The 22,740-nt window shown below is 44.7% G+C and overlaps 1 protein-coding gene across 5 annotated transcripts in view; it reads right to left on the reverse strand.

Annotated features, from left to right (window-relative positions):
- RGS8 (regulator of G protein signaling 8) overlaps positions 1-22,740 on the reverse strand; it is a 132,557-nt gene that overhangs the window by 41,204 nt on the left and 68,613 nt on the right. Inside the window, exon 1 of one of the 5 annotated variants that reach the window (XM_019427546.2) lies at positions 9,815-9,942. The exons of 2 other annotated variants lie outside the window; for them this stretch is intronic. In XM_019427546.2, coding sequence (XP_019283091.1) covers positions 9,815-9,919 — 105 coding nt within the window. In that variant the 5' untranslated portion in view covers positions 9,920-9,942. Of the gene's footprint in view, positions 1-1,410; positions 1,818-9,814; positions 9,943-22,740 lie in introns of those variants that run through there. 2 more of the 5 variants (XM_019427538.2, XM_019427596.2) reach the window with 2 other exon arrangements.

The raw sequence follows: 22,740 nt of genomic DNA on the forward strand, positions 1-22,740 counted from the left end.
TAGGAACAAATAATCCAAAAAACAACCCACACTGCAGGATGCAGCAGGTTTTCCTTCTTATTTCATTACTTTGAAAGCACCCCAAGATCAGGACTTAGAAGGACCTGAAAGCCAGATTTTCAGGATGTGTGTGAAACAGTGGATTGACACTGAGTGGCTCTAACACAGAAACAGAAAAACCACTCTCCTCCTCCACACCTCCCAAAAGTCACTACCGAGACAGCCCCGAGAAGCACCCATTTAGCTGATGCCAGGGACTCATCACCTCCTATAAGTGGCAACTATGCCCTCAATTCACTGCTTAGCAATTGGTGACCTGCCAGGAAAAAAAAACACACACACACAAAAAAACAAAACAAAAACCCAGTAGCTATGTATGATGATGGATACTAACTACATTTATTGTGGCAATCACTTTGCGATACATACACAAACCAAATCATTGTGTTGTACACCTGAAACTAATATAATGGTACATGGCAATTATATCTCAGTTAAAACAAAAACAAAAACAAAAAACCTTGTCCCAGCAAGTCTAGTTTTAAGAATATGTTCAAGCAAACAATCCAGAATGTGAGCAAAATTTTAATTATGATGTTATTCCAGCAATGTATATAATAATAAAACAAATTTAATTAATAAAAGAAAGAAATCAGTAACCTGCCGATGGATGTTAGTTACCTCAATGGTGGGAATCCTTTCGCCATGTGTCTACCAGATCATCACATTGGACATTTTAAACATATCACAATTTTATTTGTTAATTCCACCTCAACAAAGCTGGGGGGAAAGATAACAACAGAAAAAACTGGTGACCTCCAATGTACCTTCATCTGCCTCCGACTCATTGTGATTGTGAATCCTGCACTGGAATGTGTCACCAGTGTTAGTCACCAGCAACACCGGGACCTGCACTTGGACGAAACAAAACAGATGCTGTGGGCAGTCAGACTGCTGTGCAGACGACCCACTTAAAACAGCAGCAGAAAAGACATGAATGGAGCGAAAAGAGGCAGTGCCACAGTCCTGATATCAACCCCCCCCCCCCCCCCCCCCCCGCCCAACAAGGGATCTGAGCGAAGAAATGGCATCTCTTGGGACCAGGAAACAGGTTTCAGGGGGTATGAGGAGTTAGGACTGGGGAGAAAAAAAGAACACAAAAAAAGGACATTTGCAGCTTGGCGCCCACTAAGTGGGAAGAATGGGCATATTCCTGCACTCTCGCTCCGGGCAAGGGTGACAGGCTTGCCCCCCTCTGCAAAGCTCTGTGACAGAATGAACAAGGACTGACAGGAGGGCAGTGCCTCTTCTGCCCTGCGGTGCCCTGCCCTTCTCAGCAAGACTTGTGGCCGGGGTTGGCCAGTCCAGAGATCCATCCAGGCCCTGCTGGAAGGAGCTGCTCTCTCTTACCTGTCTGGCGGTGGGCAGTGCCGCCGGGAAGGTGTGGCTGGCCCCGGCCCCAGCTGGGCATGGCTCGGTGAGGCCCTGAGTGACAGAGTCAGCCACCTCCTGGTACATGGGAGAGGGTGGCAGAGGGACACGGCCCACCTCACCTCTGCGCCCCTGGCAGAGCTGCTGCAATGTGCGGCTCCTGCTCCCGATCCGCTCCGCTCACCCGCCCGCCAGGGCTTTGCATCTCATGAACGGGGAAAGAGCTGGCGGCAAGGGAAGGGGGTGGGGAGGCGGAGGGAGGGAGAGGGGCACTCTGACAGATGATGCGCACTGCCACGCCGAGTTGGGGGAGGACTGAAGACTGAAGCAGGATGCCACTGCCTGTGTTGTGTGGCTCTCCCGCTGACAGCTCATCACTGAGGGGCCGGCTGCTCTGGAGAATTCAGGGAGAGGCAGAGAGCAGGGGGGTGGCAGAAGGAGGGGGAGGAGGGAGGAGGGAGGAGATCCCCTGAGTTGCACAGAGGGGAAGGAGGTGAACTCGGGTAACTGGCATGGGGGAGAGAGGAGGCACTGCCTTGGCTCAAAGACGGACCAGGCTGGAAACATCACTTGACTAGGTGGTGTGGGGGGAAAGATGAAGCACCATATTCCTAGCCTGCTGTCAAGGTTGTCTCCATCTCCTTCCATGACCAACTGGCAAGGCCACTCTGCCTTAGGAATTTGGAATAGCTAGACACTTTAGACCAAGCACAGCTCCAACTTTCTCAAAGAGAAGGGAAAAGCTGGCAAGAAAGACTATAATGCACGAAACGTTTGGTGTCACACATCACTCTACACTGCAGGCAAGTCTGAGTGCCCCTCTGCCACCTGACCAACCTGTGACCAGGAGGTTGCCGTGGCAAGAACAGGAGCAAAAGGGAGCACCCATCCAGAGGGGATGGAGCATGTCACATGACGCTTCTGTCTGTAAAGTTCCATTTGGATGGTCAAGAGCAAAATCTGCTGGGCAGCTTGGGCCAGTGCCTGGAGAAGCTTCTTAGCCTGAGGGCTAACCCGCAGCATCTGATGCTAGAGTCTACCTGACCTGCCACTGACATGGGGCAGGTTCACTGCACAGGCCCCGGAGCTGACAGTCATCAGCTCTATTTACAACCACAGCAGAGGAAGAGGCTGACAGGAAAGAAAATAAACAAACAGTGGAAGCCGGAGAAGGACCAAAGGAAGCTGCAGCTGGGGAACACTCAGCAAGCTCAGCTAATGAGGGGAAGAGAGATCTCAAATAAGGGCCTTCTCCGGAGGGAGGGGACGGGATGCTGCAAATTTCCAGGGACTTGTCCATCCCTGGTGCAAGCTAGTGCTCTTCTTCAGGTCTGTCTCCAGAGTCCTGCCAAGCACTGCCCCAGATGACCCCTCGGGTATGGCGGATGGTCAGCACACTGCCTCTACAGATGGCCACAGTCACCATCTCACTGCTGCGTAAAAACATCACACCAATTCAACAAGATCAGGTCAATTCAGCCAGCCGTCATCGGAGCCTACTGTGTGTTGGGGGGATGCAAAGATGACTAAGACAACCTAGTTCTGTCTCACAGGGTCCAGAAGGAAGACAGATTTAAATAAGTGACTCCAATGCATGGACATAAGTAAGCTCAAGACTCAGTGCCACCTCAACACTGAGGGAGGGGACAGCCACCTGACAAATCACATACGTCCTCCCAGAGGAGGCCTCATCTGACCTGCACTTTGAAGATGACCTGTGGATTTTGACAAGCTTGAGTTCAATGGGGGAGAACTCAAGGCAGAGGAACAGCCTGGGCAAAGGCAGAGTCTGAAGGTGCCTGGTGTGTTTGGAGCAGAAAGTGAAGTGGGATAGGAGGCCACCATGGAGGATGTGGTTTAAGGGGCACATTGTGACCAGATAGGAAAAAAAAAGCTTTAAATAAAAGAGTGTCATTTTCATGATCAGACCTGTGCTTTGAGAAGACACATGTGAGTGATGAGGGACTGGGAGAGAGGGAATCCAATCAAGGTTATGTTGTAAATCCCTAGGCGAGAGGATGAGAACCAAAATGAAACAGTGCACCTGAGAGGAAAGAACAAAGTACAGAGATTTGGGAAGGCTGGATTGGCAGGGCTTGATCTGATGTGAGGGACTAAGGGGGGGTGTTCAGAACAGGAGAGGGTGGGAAGGAGTTGAGAATGGACCTACAATCAGTTTGCTAGGGGACCTCAGTCCTACAACTGCAAGGAACTGAATGCAGCTAAAAAACCTGAGTGAGGAAACAGGTCCTTCCCTAGAGCCTCCAGAAAGGAACGCAGCCCTGTCAATACCTTGGTTTTTATCCCAGTGAGGCCCATGTCAGATTTCCTGGCTACAAGACCATTGGGATATAGTTTGTGATCATTTGTTATGACGACAGCAGAAAATAATATACAGAGGCTGTCCTTGGTTGTAGTTAGCACATTTCTTGCATAATGTAGACGTACAGAAACAGTTGAAGAACCAAAATCAGAAATTAGATAACCTCTGCTTTTGGACATCTGGGTGGCTCAGTTGCTTAAGCATCTGGCTCTTGATTTCTGCTCAGGTCATGGTCTTGTGGTTCATGAGTTTGAGCCCCACATCAGGCTCTGCACTGATAGCTCAGAGCCTGCTTGGGATTCTCTCTCTGTCTCTCAATCTCTCTCTCTCTCTCTCTTTCTGTCCTTTCCCCCACTTATGCACTCTCACGTGTGCAAAATAAATAAATAAACTTTAAAACAAAACAAACCTCTGCCTTTCACTGAAGTGTAAGTTCTAAATATCTCCCTTAGAGTATATCACTCTCACACATACACGCACACACACATATGCATGCACACACACACACATCCCATAAATGAATGTCTGAGCTCAGTCTTAAATGATTTGTTAGCCCCCCTCCCTTTTTCAGGCATATTCTACTCCCAGCAAAAGTGGCTGTGTCTCTCTGATTGATTAGCCATTGTTGAGGAAGGCTTCCTTTGCTCTCTCATATAGTATCACCTGTCATAGGGAACCTAGTCAATGCTTAAGGTTTAAGAGAAGGAAAGGAGGGAGGGGGCCACCTCCTTTGTCAGCAGAAGGGAACCTCTGGCAATGAGAAAGCAGAACCTGACAACCTGAAGAAAAAAAAAAAAAAGGAAACAAAAACAGGAAGAAAATCCAAATAACCCAGTCCCAGGGTAGGAAGGAGATTCCAAATAGAAAGAAATTAGAATAGATGAATGGACAGATAGATACAGTTAATTAAAGGAACAAAGAAAGCTGAAACCTACCATATGGACCAATTTATATATCTATCTGTTAGAGTTCAATCCTCTCTATACGTGGGTGCATGTGGGCACAGGCCTGCGTGTGTTCATGTGCAAACACACACATGAGCATCACTCACAGAGATTGAAACTTGCAAGTATCCAAAGGCTATTTACAGAGAATAGAACTTATACCTATCCAGGAATTCAGCTCGGAACCAAGTTATTCTGTAGGAAGTCTGAATGATCCTTCAATTATACCCACTTCTCCCCTATCCCCATTTCCATAGGCAGCAAATGGAAATGGTCAAGAACATGGATTGTGGCAAGCTAAGAACAGGTACTCTGTACACAAATTCCAATTCTGCCACTTACCAGTTTTGTGACCTCAAGCACATCACTTAACCTTTCTGTGATCCAACTTTTCTTTTTTCTGTAAAACAGGGATACCCATAGCACCTGCCTTATAGGGATGTTATGAACATTAAGGAGTTTATATGTAAGCAGCCTAGCCTACTAATGGATATCCCATCTACCCACTCAGGATCAATGTCCCCCTTGATTCCTCATAACATCCTATACTTACCCGTGCGTGTGTGTTTCATTATCTGGTTTCTCATCTGTGTATTCCCATTAGACTATAAACTCCATGAAGGCAGAAACTATATCTTGTTTCACTTTGCTTTCCTCACCTCATCCCATGTGCTCAAAAAATCAAAGATGAAATGGAGCTTTCTTTCTTACCTAAGATTAAATTCCCAGGGTACAGGCATAGGTGTTTCAAATATTTATCAGTGCCCAGCTCCTGCAGCCTCTGTGGAGATGTGAGGAAATCTCCACAAGCTTACTGGATGAATAGAAACATGTGATCTAGGGGCGCCTGGGTGGCGCAGTCGGTTAAGCGTCCGACTTCAGCCAGGTCACGATCTCGCGGTCTGTGAGTTCGAGCCCCGCGTCAGGCTCTGGGCTGATGGCTCGGAGCCTGGAGCCTGTTTCCGATTCTGTGTCTCCCTCTCTCTCTGCCCCTCCCCCGTTCATGCTCTGTCTCTCTCTGTCCCAAAAATAAATAAAAAACGTTGAAAAAAAAAAAAAAGAAACATGTGATCTAGTCACCACTATGGTACCAATCGACAACCAGTCAACTGCCAGACTTGTGAGTGAGCTCATACTAGATAACCCAGGCAACAGTCAATCCACCAGCTGACTCTGGACACATGAACAACATTAGCAAAGCCAACCCAATCAGGATTGTCCAAATAACCTACATCATTAGGACCTTAATATATGTTTGTTGTTTTAAGCCAAGAAGTTTTAGAATGTTTTGTTACACAGCAAAAGCTCAGATACATCATTGAGTAGCCCAGATTTTGAAGCCCATTCTGGGTACTTCTAGCTCCACTCCCTGAACACCATTTTCATCGTAACTGCCCAACTTTATTTCTGACATTAAAGAGCAAAACTGACATAGGTAAATCAATGAAACCCAGGCTTTATGAGAAAGTCAAGTTGTGTTTGTTTCTTCTGAAACCTTGGACAACCTTTCTTTGTCTCAGGATGGTAAATATTTTTTCAGGGTGGTTAAATTGTTCTTGTATATAATAGGTATGTTCATCTACCCACCTATAATGGCACAATCCACTTATCAAACACAGCTTTGAAAGTTAACTTCGTGCAGGCTATTTTGCCTAAGTGTCTAATTTTCCTACAGGAATTGCTTACTCTTGGAGAGCAAAGAGTCATTCCTTTTTACCCTTCACAGTGCCTCGTGTAGCATTTCAGTGATTTCCAGACCTATACATCATGGCCCAGTTAAATTTATAAAATTCCCAAATGGCAACCACAGGGTCATCAAACTTTTATTTTTCCAAATAAGAACATTAAAAAGAGTTATCTACCATTGCCATAATTTTATACAATAAAGATAAATTTTTAATGTTTATTTTTGAGAGAGAGAGAGACAGAGTGTGAACAGGGGAGAGGCAGAGAGACAGGCAGACACAGAATCTGAAGCAGGCTCCAGGCTCTGAGCTGTCAGCACAGAGCCTGATGTGGGGCTCAAACTCACAAACTGTGAGATCATGACCTGATCTGAAGTCAGATGTTTAACCAATTGAGCCACCCAAGCACCTTAAAATAAAGATAATTTTGATGCCAAAAACATACAAAGGACATAATCTCAGAATAAAGGATAATTCCTCCCATGAAAGTACAGCTAGCAACCCTGCACCCACATTTAGGTACATAAAATTAATATAAATATTTAAACACGTACACATTCATATGCACATGTATGTGTGCATATGTGTACATACGTGTGTGTGTGTGCGCATACACACACACACACACACACACACACACTGCATTGTGTTATTTTTTTCTTCCATTTTTCTGTGACCAGTGATGACTTTATCTTTGGCACCAATAGATGAACTTGATTTGGGAACCACTGGCCTACAACATTGCATGTACAAAACAATTACTTGGTGGAACAGCTAGGGGATATCTTAGCATTCACAACTTCTGCTAAAGAGGTTAGTCTTTCTTCAGACCGACCTGGAAGCTGACACTAGAGCAAGTACTGACCTCCCACCACTGCAGCAGATATAAGTGAGATAAATTTTCAGCACCATGAAAATGGACGTATTGTAACAAAAAGCTGCCAACTCACATTTTCCCAGAACACTTTGAGGGAAAACAATCTTCTTCCATTTCAGCACACTCAGAATTGTGCAGCTAATGGAGCTCAGGAATCCTACTGAGGGGACTCTGCAAACCAATTCTGAATTTTGAGAAACTGCACACTGCCTACAGTCACTCTTAAACAGGCATTTAAGAAAGCATCGCCTCTGACACTAGTATCTAACATGAATGGCCCAGTACACAGAACTGGTCAACGGACACTGCAGAAGCAAATGAAAGAATAAGAGAGTTCCTGCCTGAACTGAAGAGACATTTCCCAGTCTACATCGAGTCTTTAGATATGAGAGATGGGACATAAATAGCAGAACACACTACAGTCCAATGTACATGTGCGCAAGCTTAAGATAAGTGTTTAGTAAACTGCTTGTATATATCCTGTGTCTCATAGATGTGGAATTTCAAAACTTCCATAGAATCAAGCACCTACATCTACCCACTTAAGAGCATCTATATAAATATATGGTGCTCAATATAAAATTTGATGAAAAGATGAATGAACAAATGAACTTCTACAAGAGAGACGATTTAATTATTAACTTAAGCAACATATGTTTATTTAATGCCTCTTATGGGCCAGGCACTGTGCTAAGGCTACCTACCATTGCTAGGAATACTCCCATGGACAAAACAATCTTGGTTTTTTGTCTAGCTTTCATTCTCTCTACTCTGCTTCTTGTCCCTTCGTCAAAGTCCATCTAATTTAAGAATCCACCAGCTAGTCCTGAAGATAACTCATAGACATCCCAAGGCCGTTCTCAACGATGACCTAAGAAGCCCATCTTTTGTTTTTCAACCACTGTTGGCTCCAAATCTAGTCTGTTATTCTAAACCCTTAGGTCTGAATTGACTGCTAGAGTTTGAATCTCTTCACTTGCCCTGGTGGATCTCAAACCTGGCTCACTTCCCTTGAGGTTTTCAATCCTTCTGCCGTAGGTAGGAATCTTCACGCAATTTCCAGCCCATTAGGGGGCAGCCACTGAAGACAGCTCCTTCCTAACAAGAAAGAAGCTCTGACCCTTCTATGAGTCATTCCCTTATTCTTAAGTAATCCTTCTCTTGTCTTGAAAAAGAGCAACCCTTCAGCTATTGTTAAAAATAGATATCTGAACCAGGCTGAACTCCAGCTGACAACTGTAATCAAAATTCTGATACCCAGAGAGGGCAGACCATGTATGAAGAACCCTTATAAAATACTACCTTAACAAGGCTTATTCCTTGTTGAAAGATGGAAATAAAATACTACATTTTCTCAATTCTAAGACACATTTTTTTCTCACATTTTAACATTTCTGTGGCCAAGATGTTTTACAATCAGCATATACTTATAATGTGGTAAGGTTGGTGACCCCGATCCGCATCAATGCCCCTCAAAAAATAACGCTGTATTAAAAACATAACTCATCTTTCATTTGATGGAATCTTGTAATTGGGAAAATGTAGTGGGCCACAACTCTTCATTGCCAAAGGCCAGGCGAGTGCTTATTAAAATGATTCAAATTGAAGTAGAAGAAAAGAAAGGCCATGAGAAAGGGTAGGATTTCCAAAATCTTTAATGCATTAATAATGTCTCCAATTCAGGGAACCAGAGGCAATACTAGGAAGGAGGACACAAATAATCACTTTCCTCACTTGACAGTTACTAGAATGGCTGATGATCATGTAAAGTGAAGGATTTTGAGTTCCTCTGTTTCTCCCTTCCCCTGCTACCCTCTGCTAGAATGGTGAACAATATAAAATCAGGGAGAAGGAAGAAGCCAAAGCCATGAAAATTCAACAAACTAGTTGACAGCCTTTGATAAGGAGCTGACACCATCTGGGTCATTGTATGGTTTATTTCTTTGTTTAGATTTTTGTTTTATTGTATTCATCATAGGACTTAAGAGGGCAGGTTCTGGAACCATAAGACTTAAGAGGGCAGGTTCTGGAACCAAACTGTCTAGGTTTGAATCCTGACTCCACCACTTAAAAGCTGTGTGACTTTAGGCAAATGATTCAATCCTGCTGTGCCTCAGTTTTCATATCTGTAAAACAGGGATCATAAATAAGTTGATACCTGTACACTTACAGAAATGTCTGCCACATAGAAGCACTCAATAAGGTCATTTATTATTAATACTTGAAATTTCCTTGAAGAAAAATAATCCCTTCTCTCTGGAAAGCCAAAAAAGAATTCCATAAAGCCCTAGAAGAAACTTACATCTTTCCCTGATGCAGAATTATTTCCCCTCTAAGATTAAAGTCACATAAACCTTTCCCCAGGACTTTTCCTTTTTGTGGATGAAAAAACAACATCAGCAATCTTATCTAGGTGAAGGTGAATTTGCTGCCGAGCAAAACCCTCTTTCAAGTGTTGAAAATTTCACCAGTCCTGAATAAGAAAAGGGTAGAGTGGTCCCAGCTGGAGTCAGATGCTTATCATGATTTTGTTTGACTCTGAAATAAGTCTTACCTCATAAACACAGAATTTCCTGAGGAGACTGGAACAAGAGGAATTAGCAACTGTGTGCACACATCTCTGTAATGAACGCGTAGTTCCATATGTCACCACGTCCATGTAAGTGCTCAGAGACTTACTGTATGTCTGCAAAAAAAAAAAAAAAAAAAAAAAAAAGCACCCAGAGAAACATCAAGTATTTATTTGGGTTAGACTGTTTTTTATAATCCTGCAAAAAGTTACACACAGAAGATGGGTTATTGCATACAGGGAGCTAGGACTCAGGCATCCTGATTCATCCTCTCATATTAAAGGCAGCCTCTCCTTTCTTGCAAATGACATATCAGATAAAGAGTATCTAAAATATATTTTAAAAATGTATACAACTCAACACCCCCAAAACAAATAACCCAATTAAAAGTGGGCACAAGATGGGGCGCCTGGGTGGCTCAGTCGGTTAAGCGTCCAACTCTAGGTTTTGGCTCAAGTCATAATCTCACAGTTTGTGGGATTGAGCCCCGAGTCAGGCTCTGCGCTGACTGATAGAATGGAGCCAGCTTGGGATTCTCTCTCTCTGCCCCTTCCCCCACTCTCCCTATCCATCTCTCTCTCTCTCTCTCGCTCTCAAAATAAATAAGGATTAACACAAATGGGGACAAGACATGAACACACGTTTCTCCAAAGACATTAAGATGGCCAACAGATACATGAAAAGATTCTCAATATCACTCATCATCAGGGAAATGTAAATCAAAACTATAATGAGATATCACCTCACACCTGTGAAAATGGCTAAAACCAAACACACACAAAAAACACAAATATTGGCAAGGTTGTGGAGAAAAAAGAACTCTCATGCACTATTGGTGGGAATGCAAACTGGTGCAGCTACTGTGGAAGTCAGTACGGAGGATCCTCAAAAAATTAAGAAAAGAACTACCCTATGATCCAGTAATCACACTACTAGGTATGTATATGAAGATTACAAAAATATCCCATGTTTATTGCAGTTTTTTTAATAATACCAAAATTATGGAAGTAGCCCAGGTACTGAATGATAGATGAATGGATAAAGAAGATGTGGTATATACACGATGGGAATATTGTTCAGCCATGAAAAATGAAATCTTACCATTTGCAACAACATGGATGGATCCAGAGAGTACAATGCTAGGGGGATTAAGTTAGTCAGAGAAAGACAGATACCACTCATATGTGGAATTTAAGAAACAAAATAAATAAACAAAGGAAAAAAAGAGAGAGAGACAAACCAAGAAACAGACTGTTAACTATAGAGAACAAACTATGGTCGCTAGAGGGGAGGCGGGTGGGGGGATGGGTGAAATAGGTGATGAGGACAAGAGAACACGTACCGTGATGAGCACTGAGTAATGTCGAGAATTGTTGAATCACCGTAGTGTACATCTGGCACTAATACAATGTTGTATGTTAACTATATTGGAATTGAAAGTAAAAAGTCAATTTAAAAAAAGCACCTTCTCCTCCTGCTGCACTTCCATCATCCTGAGCTCCTCCATCTCTGGGGCAGAGGGTTTTTGGTATCATGACAGAGACAGGCCCTCATTCATTTCATCTATTTCATCTGATGTAAAAGACATTGAAAGGGGAGCTATGGCTGAGTGGGTGTTTCTTTTTTTTTTAAATATTTATGTATTTATTGGGGGGGGTGGGTAGGGGAAGAGAGAGAGGAAGAGAGAGAATCCCAAGCAGGTTCTGTGCTGTCAGCTTAGAACCTGATGCGGGGCTTGATCCCACCACCATGAGATCATGACCTGAGTCAAAATCAAGAGTGTGACGCTTCATGAGCTGAGCCACACAGGCGCCCCTGCTGAGTGGGTGTTTCTGTCTGCAAAGCCTGGTATGGGAAACACCAGAGGAGTTCGCTGGGTGTGTGGGGGTAGAGGAGTGGAGGGAGGATGGGGGCTTCTGCAGACAGACAACTGCTCCAGACACCTCCCAGGGAACAAAGATTAGCTTGGACACCCAGCCCTCAATGGCAGGAGGACAAAGGAAGCAGGCCTGAGAACTTCCCTAACCTCAGCCTCTGGAAACTGACGCTTGCCACAGGGAACGTGGAAAATATTTTACAAAAGAGGCTAGACGCACGCCATATGGCTGTGTCCGGAAAACTCCCATACACATCCTTGTTGGAGGCTCTTCTCCCTGTGCAGTGGCTCCCAAAAGTCAGCTTCATTGCCGTGGGGACTTAAGGAATCCGAAGGGACTCCAGGAACCACGGGGATTGCAATGAGGATGCAGGGAAGAAAAGTCTCCTGAGTGGGCTGCAACACGCTTCAGACTTGGGGACTTCCCGGCAGAACGGATATCTCTATTCCAGGAGCCAGGGGTCTGAAATCTAGAGAAAGGGATCCCTCAGGGACCATAATGAATGCTGTGCTCCGGCAGTGCCGGCATGGTTCAGCTGTTTGATTAATGCCACACGAGAAGGCAAATTTAATAGAGAGCAAACCCTTCTAGGGTGCCTGCACTGGATAAGATCCTGCACCTCAGACCCAGTGAAGAGGACCACAGAGGGATTTGCGAGACTCCTTCCGGAGCTCTGGGCCGAGGGCAGAAGTGTGTAAAGAGTGTGCCTCTGTCTCAGCTTCTGAGTCCTGAATGCATAACAATGTGCCCTGAGAGCCAGCCAAGGGGAGAAGGGTTTCCATCTGCTCCTTCCCCATTCTCTGCTCCAGCGAAGGGGAGGGGGTGTCCTTCAGCTGTTAGGCCGGTCCTGTATGGCTATTGGCTGACACATTTTCAAAGCCACTCTCAAAGGCTTTGATTAGCCGGCTGTTGCTGGGCAGCAGCTGAAGCCATTTGCCCTGGAAAATGGAAGGAAGCAGGTGTAACCACTCACCCCAACCTGACCCCCCAAAACACACCCCCTCCCACCCCACATACACTTTAAAACCGATTGGGTTACTTTGTCCCTATACATTTTAATGAGTGCACCCCCTTAGCATCCCTTCCCTAAAATGTAACCAAGGGCAACACTGTTCTTGACTTCTCTCTCAAGAGAAAGGAAGTGCCAGGGGTGCCTGGGTAGCTCAGTCCATTAAGCATTCGACTCTTCATTTCAGCTCAGGTCATGATCTCACAGTTCGTGAGATTGAGCCCTGTGTTGGGCTTTGCACTGACCATGGAGCCTGCTTGGGATTCTTTCTCTCCCTCTCTTGCTGCCCCTCCCCCACTCGCGTTGTCTCTGTCTCTCTCTCTCTCAAAATAAATGAATAAACTTAAAAAAAAAAAAAAAAAAAGGAAGTACCAGCCCAGGGTGATACCTGGGTGAGGCTCCAGGTTCTCCTCAGGCTGACTCTGGCTACAGAGGGTTCAGGACAGCTCTCCCATGGTCTGATTTCCATAGCCTTCAGGAATAGCAGAGTGACTGGAAGCCATAGGCATACTGGGAAGACCGAATACTTTTTTATTACATTCTCATTTTATTAAGTACACCCCTCCCCACCAAAACAACACTATACTTAAGAATTAATGCAATCTCAGGGCGCCTGGGTGGCTCAGTCGGTTAAGTGGCCGACTTCGGCTCAGGTCATGATCTCGTGGTCTGTGAGTTCGAGCCCTACATCGGGCTCTGTGCTGACAGCCCAGAGCCTGGAGCCTGTTTCAGATTCTGTGTCTCCCTCTCTCTGACCCTTCCCCGTTCATGCTCTGTCTCAAAAAATAAATAAACGTTAAAAAAAATTTAAAAAAAAGAATGCAATCTCTAATTTTTATTCACTAAATGAGATTTTGTACTTGAAAGTGCTTTGAATTTAAAATTTAATATCTGAAGGGACTCTTGCGCAATCCTCTAATCTGATCACCTTAACAATCCAGTAGGCTAAATACCTTTGGGGAAATTGAGACACCAGAAGAAAACCAAATTACCTAAGGATTTATAATAGTAATATAGAAGAACTGGCTTCATATTCAAGTTTTCCTAATCCCAGCTGAATAGCCTCTCCTACCATCCCAATTTTAATAAATAAATTGCATATATTGTGAATCATTATTGAAAAACTGTCATATATGTTTACCCAACATGCTTGTTGTGCTTTCTTGCAAGCCCGTTAAATGGGTCCCACATGACTTTTAGCCTGCTTCTTCCTCTACCTGCAGCTCTATCTCAAGTGAGGCAAAGAAGTGAAATTGGTGGCAGAATAAGAGTGGGAGTTCGAGCTGATGGACAACAGACAGCATCGCTGAGCAGGACTGTGACGCAACAGCAGCATTTCAGGAAACTTTATCTGGTAGCAAAGTACTAGCCTCAGAAGAAGAGGCAGATGGGAGTTATCACTTCTCTTGGACCATATCCATGCCCGATCTTCCTTGGGGACAAATGGAACTTTTTGCCCCTCAAAGTGTACCATGCCCCTCAAAGTACCTTCAGTGCTTGCATCACAGGGAGCTGCTGCTCCTGGGATGAGCTAAGATTACAGAGATGACCCCAAGATTAGTCTTTAGATGCATCCATCATATCTGGCAGCCTAGAAGACTGAATGCTACTTACAAAGGATTTCAATTTCCAGCTGGTGATGGTGCAGAGCCTGGATGAAACTGGAAAGCAGGTTCTTCTGTCTAAATAGGCAGAGGCAAGGGGTGCCTGGGTGGTCCCAGGGGTTAAGCGTCTGACTCTTGATCTCAGCTCAGATCATGATCTCACATAAGACTGAGCCCAGCGTCAGGCTTCAGGCTGGGTGTGGAGCCTGCTCAAGATTCTCTTTCTCCCTCTTCCTCTGCCCCTCTCCTGCTCATGCTCTTGGGCTCTCTCTCCCTCTCTCAAAAATAAAAACTATTTTAAATAAATAAATAGGTAGAGGCAAAAGTTCCAATCAGTCTTTGAGCTGAAATCCTTGAGGGGTTACGTGTGCTCTGATCTTTCCTCCCACCGACTCTTGGTTTTAAAGGACTTGCCTTGTATCTCATATACTCATTAACAAAGGACTCAACCAGCTAACTTGGGAGAGGGGTAAAGGTCTTAAGTAAAATACCAACATTATCTATGATGTTCTAAATAAGCACATATTACATTTTTCTGTGACTTCCTAAAGAAATCCAATTCTTTAACTTTGCTATCTGACCCCTAAGCGATAATAATGATGGGAATTTTAGACCAGGTCAAAGGCACAGGTCACCAGGGGATGACCCAATACTTCCAGAGACATAAAAACTTTTGTCATGACTGACACCAAACAGATGCCCATCTAACGTACTTCTATCACAGTTATCTAACTGCAGGTACGTGGCTCAGTAAGTCACCTCTAAATGGGAGTGCAGTGGGTCATTGGAAAGTGTAGGCAAATGACAAAAGGGCAGGAACAAACTTGACTGTTTGCAGCCAGCGGTTTCATGTGCTCATCCACTCATTCACTGGAGGGCCTGTTTTGTGCCCTGCACTCTGCAATGTTGAATGAGATAGAGGGGTTCCGAATGGTCCAGACTGAACATACAATTCCAAGTCAGAGCCCTGACATAAATTTTGCAAAGATTCCACCTCTAAGCTTCCACCTCTCCAAACTCCCAGCGCCTCTGCTCTGAAGAGGAAGGATCACTTTCTCCTGCAACCCAAATTTCTGGGACAGATGCCTATGTGGTAGCAAAAGCTATGACCCAGAACTGTTCCCTGGGGACTGGGGAAGTGGTGGCATCTGATGTGAATGGCAAACTTCTCTGGTCTCACAAATCCTACCTACCACCCACAGCCCAATCCTGAACAACCTAAAGAGAGAGCAAATTGAACTTGTCCAGGGGTGGTCTAAAGGTCAATTCAACATAGAATTCAGCTAAGAAAAATACCACCCTTTTGTCTTGTGTCTTCAGCTCACCACGACTTTGTTTTCTCCTAAGCCGTGCTCACAGCATCCTCCTGTCTTTTCCCTCTGTTCTAAAGTAGAAATGCAGAACCAATATCAACTATAACCTGATTATCTGCAAGAATTGGGCCAGCACAGGGTCATGGATAATAACCACAGACAATTCTGAGAAATCATTTAAATTTGCCTTTGGCCTACATTTGTTTATATGTGTGCATTTCCAAATAGATTTACCTTCCTAATTGGGTTTTGTTTGCATTCCCTCGGCACACACTGACTAGGATGTCAGGGAGGGGACAGGGGGTGGGCTGAGTGTTGAGAAAAGCTGGGTTGAGATAAAAATTTGTAGGAGTGAAACTTCTAGTTGCATCGTTCACTTAACAAATATTTATTGAACAGCAACAAATGGCATAGCACGGCACTTGGTTTTACAGGAGATGCACAGTAGGGATGAGATACAGTCTCTGCCCTAAAGAAGTTTTCCATCTTGTCAAAGGGAGTACATGAAGACTTTACATTTATACACTTGAGATTTAACTATAGCCTTAAATGTGAGCCGAAATAGCGCTGTTTTTAACTCAAACATCCGCTTTTGATCTAATGGGACTCAGATAAATAGCGATTCCTCCAGTTCCCATACTTCAGGTTTCTGTGTTTCTCTGCTTGTATAAAATGCAAGTTTCTCAGCTTATATAAAACAGCACAGGAATCATTTCCCAGAGTACGCGAGCGTTGGCGATAATGGGTTGGAGGGGTTTCCCCTTGAGACTCCATGTCTGAATTTACTGACGAGTTAATCACTGAGGAAGCAAATACTCAATGTCTTACATTGTCCTCAGTTCAACAATTTCCAGGCAAGCCCCACCACCCCTTTCTCTTTGGTGTATATTCCCATGCCTAGAATCTGCTACACTCCCCCTCAAAAGGCAGAGGCTCTCCCCAGTTCAGTTGTCCACTGAAAACATGCCAATTTTGGAAAAGCAAGTAAGGGGCAAGGGCTGTCTTGTCTTGGACCTGTATGGAAAGTGGGACAAAAGTGTAGCACTACACCTCACCCAGATTCTCCCCACTAAAACCGGTTCCCTCCCACTTTCTCTGTCATTTCCGCTACACCAAAAGGAATTAGTGATGTGGATTATGTGTGTGTCTCTCGTTGGACTAGGGAATCCCAGATCTACTCTTACTACCCCCATTTCCAGGAGACCACCTCAGACTCAAGACATCCTTGGTAGACTGCTGGGAGGAAAAAGTGGCCTCAGGCTAGGAATGAGTGATGAATTTACAAAAGGCACCGCCAGCCAGATTACCAAAGGCCAACATTATCAGCACCATCATCAGAGGCACTCATGCCACACATGACCATTTATGTACATGCAAGCCAGGTGCAAACATGAGCCCTGGCCCCCTGACTGCAAGTGACCTATGAAATCAATTTCAGACATCAAATGACACTTTTTTACGCACAGTGAAGGGAACTGTTGTTATGTGAAATGACATACGTCAAATATATTCTTATTTTGTATCATAGTTTTTAAAAAATGCTGTACAGTATACAGCATTAATATAGGTGAGCATGAAGCAAAGAGCCTTAGGAACAATCCTATAATATTTACTGAATCAATGCTAAAGTAAGAGTAAATATTTGTACATGTACAAGGAAATGACAACCTAAATTAAAGGATACGGAATGTGGAGGGTGAAGTTCCTTTTAAAACAAGGCTGTGTATAGAACTGTTGGCCCTTCCCAATTCTTGGAAGGCATTCAAGTTCCCAGAAATGTCTCTCATTCCCCTGACTCAGCAAGGAAAAAGGAGCCATCTATTTTAATAGCTTCTTCTGTAACTGAAGGGGTTTAGGAACAAGTCAGGGAGAGACGGTGCGATTCATGCCTCAGAATCCCCAATAAACTTTTTAGAAATACACTCTGTAAATCAGGATAGCAATTTGGCTCTCCTGTTCAGCTGGTGCTAATCATGCCACCTGCTAAAGTTGAGCCACAGAGGAGAAATTTGAACACCAAGATAGAGCAGGTAACTAACCACCTAAGTAGGAAGACCTGATGTTCCCAGAATGCCTTCCCTACTCTTAAAATTAGTATGAGAGTATGTTATTTTACATGAAAATCTTGGGGCACCTGGGTGGCTCAGTCGGTTAAGCATCTGACTCCTGATTTCAGCTCAGGTCATGATCTCACAGTTTGTGAGACTGAGCCCAACATCAGGCTCCGCACTCTCAGTGCAGAGCCTTTTTGGGACTCTCTCTATTCCTCTCTCTCTCTCTCTCTCTCTCTCTCTCTCTCTGCCCCTGCTTGCACTCTATTTATCAAAATAAATACATAAACTTTTTTTTAATCCAAATTCCCCTGAAGAAGTAACACTTTCAACTGTCAGTCATTTACATTTCAGTGTAAATTTGTTTCAGATCATTTTCTAAAACACGGTATTGAATGGAACTAGAAAAGATTGTGAAGACCCCCCACACACATGCCTTGGAGGATACTACTATTATAAAAGGGGCACCGAGGAAGACAGCTGGAGAGGCAATGACAGCCTTTCGACTCTGCCTTACTCAGAGCTGGCCCAGCTGAGGAACATGGCCTCCTGCCCACTAAGAACACTGGAACAACTGTGAACATTGGCCATTTGAGCTTGGCTTTAAACCTAGAAGTCCAGCTTTCTAAGAACATTGGCTTTGAACCTAGAAGTCCAAATCCAAATATAAAGCAGGGTAGGGTGTGCCCAGAAGCATCAAAAATTTGATTTTAGTATTTGTGAAACCATCTTTATTCTTTTTCCTATTCCTACCCCCACCTGCCATCAAGAGAATCATTCCAATAACCCCCTAACTTGGGAACAGATGATCTCCATGCTGTGGCCAGAAAAAGTTCAAGGGGCATAGGCATCTAAGACAGCTGTGTGGTCATCATCATCAATAAATAGCAAGTATTAGATACTTTCTATATGTCAGCATGGTGCTAAATTTTTTCTGTGGATCATTTCTTTTGCTCATCACAACAACCCATGAGATAAGGTTATCATTGTGCAATAATAACACCGAGACTTAGAGAGGCTAAGCCAAGGTTACATGGCTTGTAAGTAGTGCAGCTGAAAGTTAACCAAGGCAGTCTAACTCCAAACTCATAACCAATAGATTAAGCAGCAGCAACTCTTGGGAAGAAGTGCTAGTTGTTGAATAGTCAACCAGAAAAGTCAGCTTCCTTCTGTGTGTCTTCCACTCAGACCTCATGTCTTCATAATATGACCTGATAAAAGAATTTCTGCTCACTGTACCTCCCAGGTCATAGTGGGGAGGAAACCCTGGCCTGGGCCCTATGGTGTCCTTCAAGGAAGATGCATGAAGGAGAGACAGGACCTGGCTTACAGCCACTGTCAGCCCTGTGCTGAAAAAGCAGCCCTCTCTATGGAGGCGTGCCTGGGCTCCCCCACCCCTGAGGTGAAATAATGGCTCAGACAAGGGGTTTGAAGGCATCAATGGACTGACAGCATAATACCCATGACTTTCACAGCATGTGTCTTTCAGCTGCAGAAATAAGGGCAGGATAATTTTAGCTCTGCGTGTCTTAACACAGCTCCACCTCTCCTGCCACCAGGCTGGCTCCAGACAGGGGCCCATTGTGTCCTTCAGCACTGAAGCTCCCAGACCCTGCTAAGAACTACTGACTGCAAAGTCTGGGGAGTAAGTTTGGGCCTCAGTGGGCAACAGGGCTCTGGGCTACCACAGCTCTCGCCCCAGGCTCCAGAGCTGTGCGTCAGCAGGAAACCACTTCCTCTCTGACCACAGGCCTGAGGTGGTGACCTCTGAATATCCAAGGAGACACCGCTGCCCCAACATCTGCTCACTGACACACAGCTCCCCTCAGCAGCTCTACACAGGCAGAGGACAGGGAAAGGAAAGGATCGCCTGTGCTGAATGCTGGACAGCCGACATCCTCTGACCTAGAAAGAGTGACCTGACTGAAGTACCTTTTCTCATTGTCCACATACCTTCTTCTCCTGATTTCTTTCTTTGGTTGTAGTGGCTCTTCCTTTTCCTGATTTTCCTCCTACTTCTTCAGCTATGGTTTTATGTATGTGTAGGGTTGTGTGTGTGTGTGTGTGTGTGTGTGTGTGTGTGTGTGTGTTTATCCTACATAGGAGATTGTATATCTCTCTTGTGAAATCCCCATTTTATGGGTCTTATTTCTTAGTGGGGAAAACCTAGGGTCTCATCATCTACACTCTGGCCAATTTTGCTCTCCTCAGCCCATTTCCCTTTGCTCATCCAAGGCCAGGCATAAGTGCTTACTGAGGGAAAAGACACAGGAATCTCTGAGCCTTGAAGTATACACACGTACTCCTCCCACCCAGCCACAATATGCTTGGCTCAAACTTAACAGAGCCCTTTGAAAAGATGACCTTTCTCTTTTATGGTCTAATTATGTCTCCGTATCAATGTGGCACCTCACACCTAATTGCCTTTAGAACCCAGGACTGAGCTTCCATAGCTCCTGGTGAACTGTCAGTTACTCCACAGGGCCAAAGGCTGGATGGGCACTTACCACAGGGCATACGAGCCATTGCCACTGCACGACCCCATAATGACACCATATCTCATTGGCACTTCCCTACGTAGTTGGAATTTAAAGTTCTGACAAGCTATCTCTAGTTTCTGTCTTTAAGAGGAAGATATGAAGTTGCAAACTATTGTCAAGCTAACTCTTGTGTGTTTTTTTTTTTTTTCAAATATCACTACTGCCCTTTACTTCCTTTGTGATCTCAGGAAGTCTTCACAATCTCCTTGCCTCAGTTTCTTCATCTTTAAAATAGGGATAATAAAAACCGCCTATCCCTTAGGGCTATTGGGTCAAATAAATGTGAAACGCTACAGTTCTTGGTTGCAAGCAACAGAATCCAAATCTGGACAACTGAACCAATGAGACAGCTCCCAAACTCAAGAGGAAAAAACTGAACGCTCTCATCCCAGAAAAGGCAGGGTCCAGGGAAACACCAAGATTCTTGGTTACAGAAATGAACGATTTCCCCAGGGCAGCTCTATTTGGACTAATCAGCTCTATTCATTTTTCCCACTTTGTTTCATCCAACTCAAGTTTCGTATTTCCAAGAGAGAGACCCTGACTGGTGTAGAATAGGTCACACACCCATCCTCATTACCAGAGGAGGGCACAGAACTTGGATACACAGATGTGGTATAAGGCTTAAAATTAAGATCCAATATCATGTGTGCCTTGACATCTGGGGAAAACAGGGAGGACCTCAAGTGGCCTGACCACAAATTCTCCTCCCCCTCTGCTCCTGCAAATAAGGTCCTCTAGCCAAAGACCCTTTGTATCAAAAGACCAAAGGCAATACCTATTTGCCCTGGAGGAGCTGGTTTCACTGCCGACTCATGGAATTATTCAAACAACCCAATCACATCCTTGTGTGAGAACCAAGGGCCTACAAAGTCTGCCTCCCAGAGCCCCTGCTGGTTTACTCTACTGCCAAGTACGATCTCCACATGGCTCTGTGTGACATGTGGTCTTCTCCTCCCCCAGTGAGTGTATATGGCTAATAAACTGCTGTCAACCCACCTGTCTGCATCAGGTATCATGCGTCCAGCCATCCCTATCACCCTCACCGATGGAGTGAAGAAGTGGTGAATAAAACAGGTCCCCCAAGATGGCACACACCAGGGGATGGGTGGGTCCTAAGAGAAAAATCCAGGTGCTATTACCAGAAGTTGAGGAGGAAAGCAGGACAAGCACAAACAACGGGTGTTCAAGACATCATGAAAACTGTTCAACACAGAGCCTGAAAACCAGAAAGTGAACCCAAAAATGTAGGTAGTAGAAATACTATTTCTACATTGTCATGGAAATCAACAGTCCCTGGAAAGAATCTCCCAGTGTAGCACTTGCCATGTTTATAGAGTACTTTCTGCCCTCTTCCCTGGCACTTCTTCCCAGCACCTTCACGGCAGTGCAGAGCAACAGGCATCGGGAAGTCAGAGGGAACACCCCCGTGCGTGACACCCCCTTGCGTGGGATTCCTGCCTTGAGCAGATGGATGAGGCACCAGGGGTACATCACACAAGCACCTTGCTCTGCAATTAAACTCACTGTCAGCCCAAAATGCATCAGGCTGGAAGTGAACAGGTGATAAGCCAGTCACTCCCTTCACTGAAGCACTCCCCTGATTATCTCCCTCCTCCAGGTAAGAGTTAAAAACACTATTTCTGGCAAGTACTGGCCTTCAAGGCAGAAAGCATGGCCACTGGATGACGTATAATCACAAATGCTAGACAGAGCCCCCGGACCTCAAACATCAACCTGTTGCCTATCATTCTGTCATTAAAATGTAATTCTTCCAGTGTCTGAGAGTCCTTTTCAAAATAACACAGGTCCCACCTCGTTGGCAAATACCTTTCCAGAGGGTTGCTCTCTTTATGCTGAAAACCAAAATAGGACACAGACTGGGTACCTGACTGGAAGCAGAACACCTGACTAGGACAAGACCCAGGAGGAAGGAAAGGAGGACTGAGAAGTGGCTGGGGACACACACCAGTGACAAATATCAAGACAGCTACTCAGTGGGCTGGGGTCAACCAGCACTGGCCCCTTCTGCTGTAGGACCAGCCAACTTAGTGATGTGGCCACAGTCAGGCATCACCTTAACACCTCTGTCTGCCAAACACTTGGCATCTGCATTGACAGCCAGGAATATGCTGGCTCCAGATATTGGCTAAGTTCCAAACATTTTCAGATGCTGCATAGAGCCTGGGATCTCAGCTCCTTGAGCACCAGGAAACCCTAACTTGGGCTTCCCACCATGTCAGCCCCTATTTTCCTCCTTGGCTTCCCATCATCCTAGCGCTTCACATTTGTGTTATGTTTAGAAATAAAAATTCTTGAGTAGCTGCATACACAGCTCTCTGCAGCTTAAAAGTGCATATAATAACAGTATAGGCAACAATTAAACTAAAGACTTTCTTAAATGCCAGGGACTTTATAAATATTATCCTATTTATTTCCCTACAATAATCCTGAAGGTGGGCTTTGTTACTCCTGTTTAACAGGTGAGAAAATCTAAGTCTAGATGTCAACGGACT

This window comes from Panthera pardus, unplaced genomic scaffold (genome assembly GCF_024362965.1).
Source record: "Panthera pardus isolate Hobbes unplaced genomic scaffold, ASM2436296v1 HiC_scaffold_21, whole genome shotgun sequence".
NCBI classification, from domain to species: Eukaryota; Metazoa; Chordata; class Mammalia; order Carnivora; family Felidae; genus Panthera; species Panthera pardus.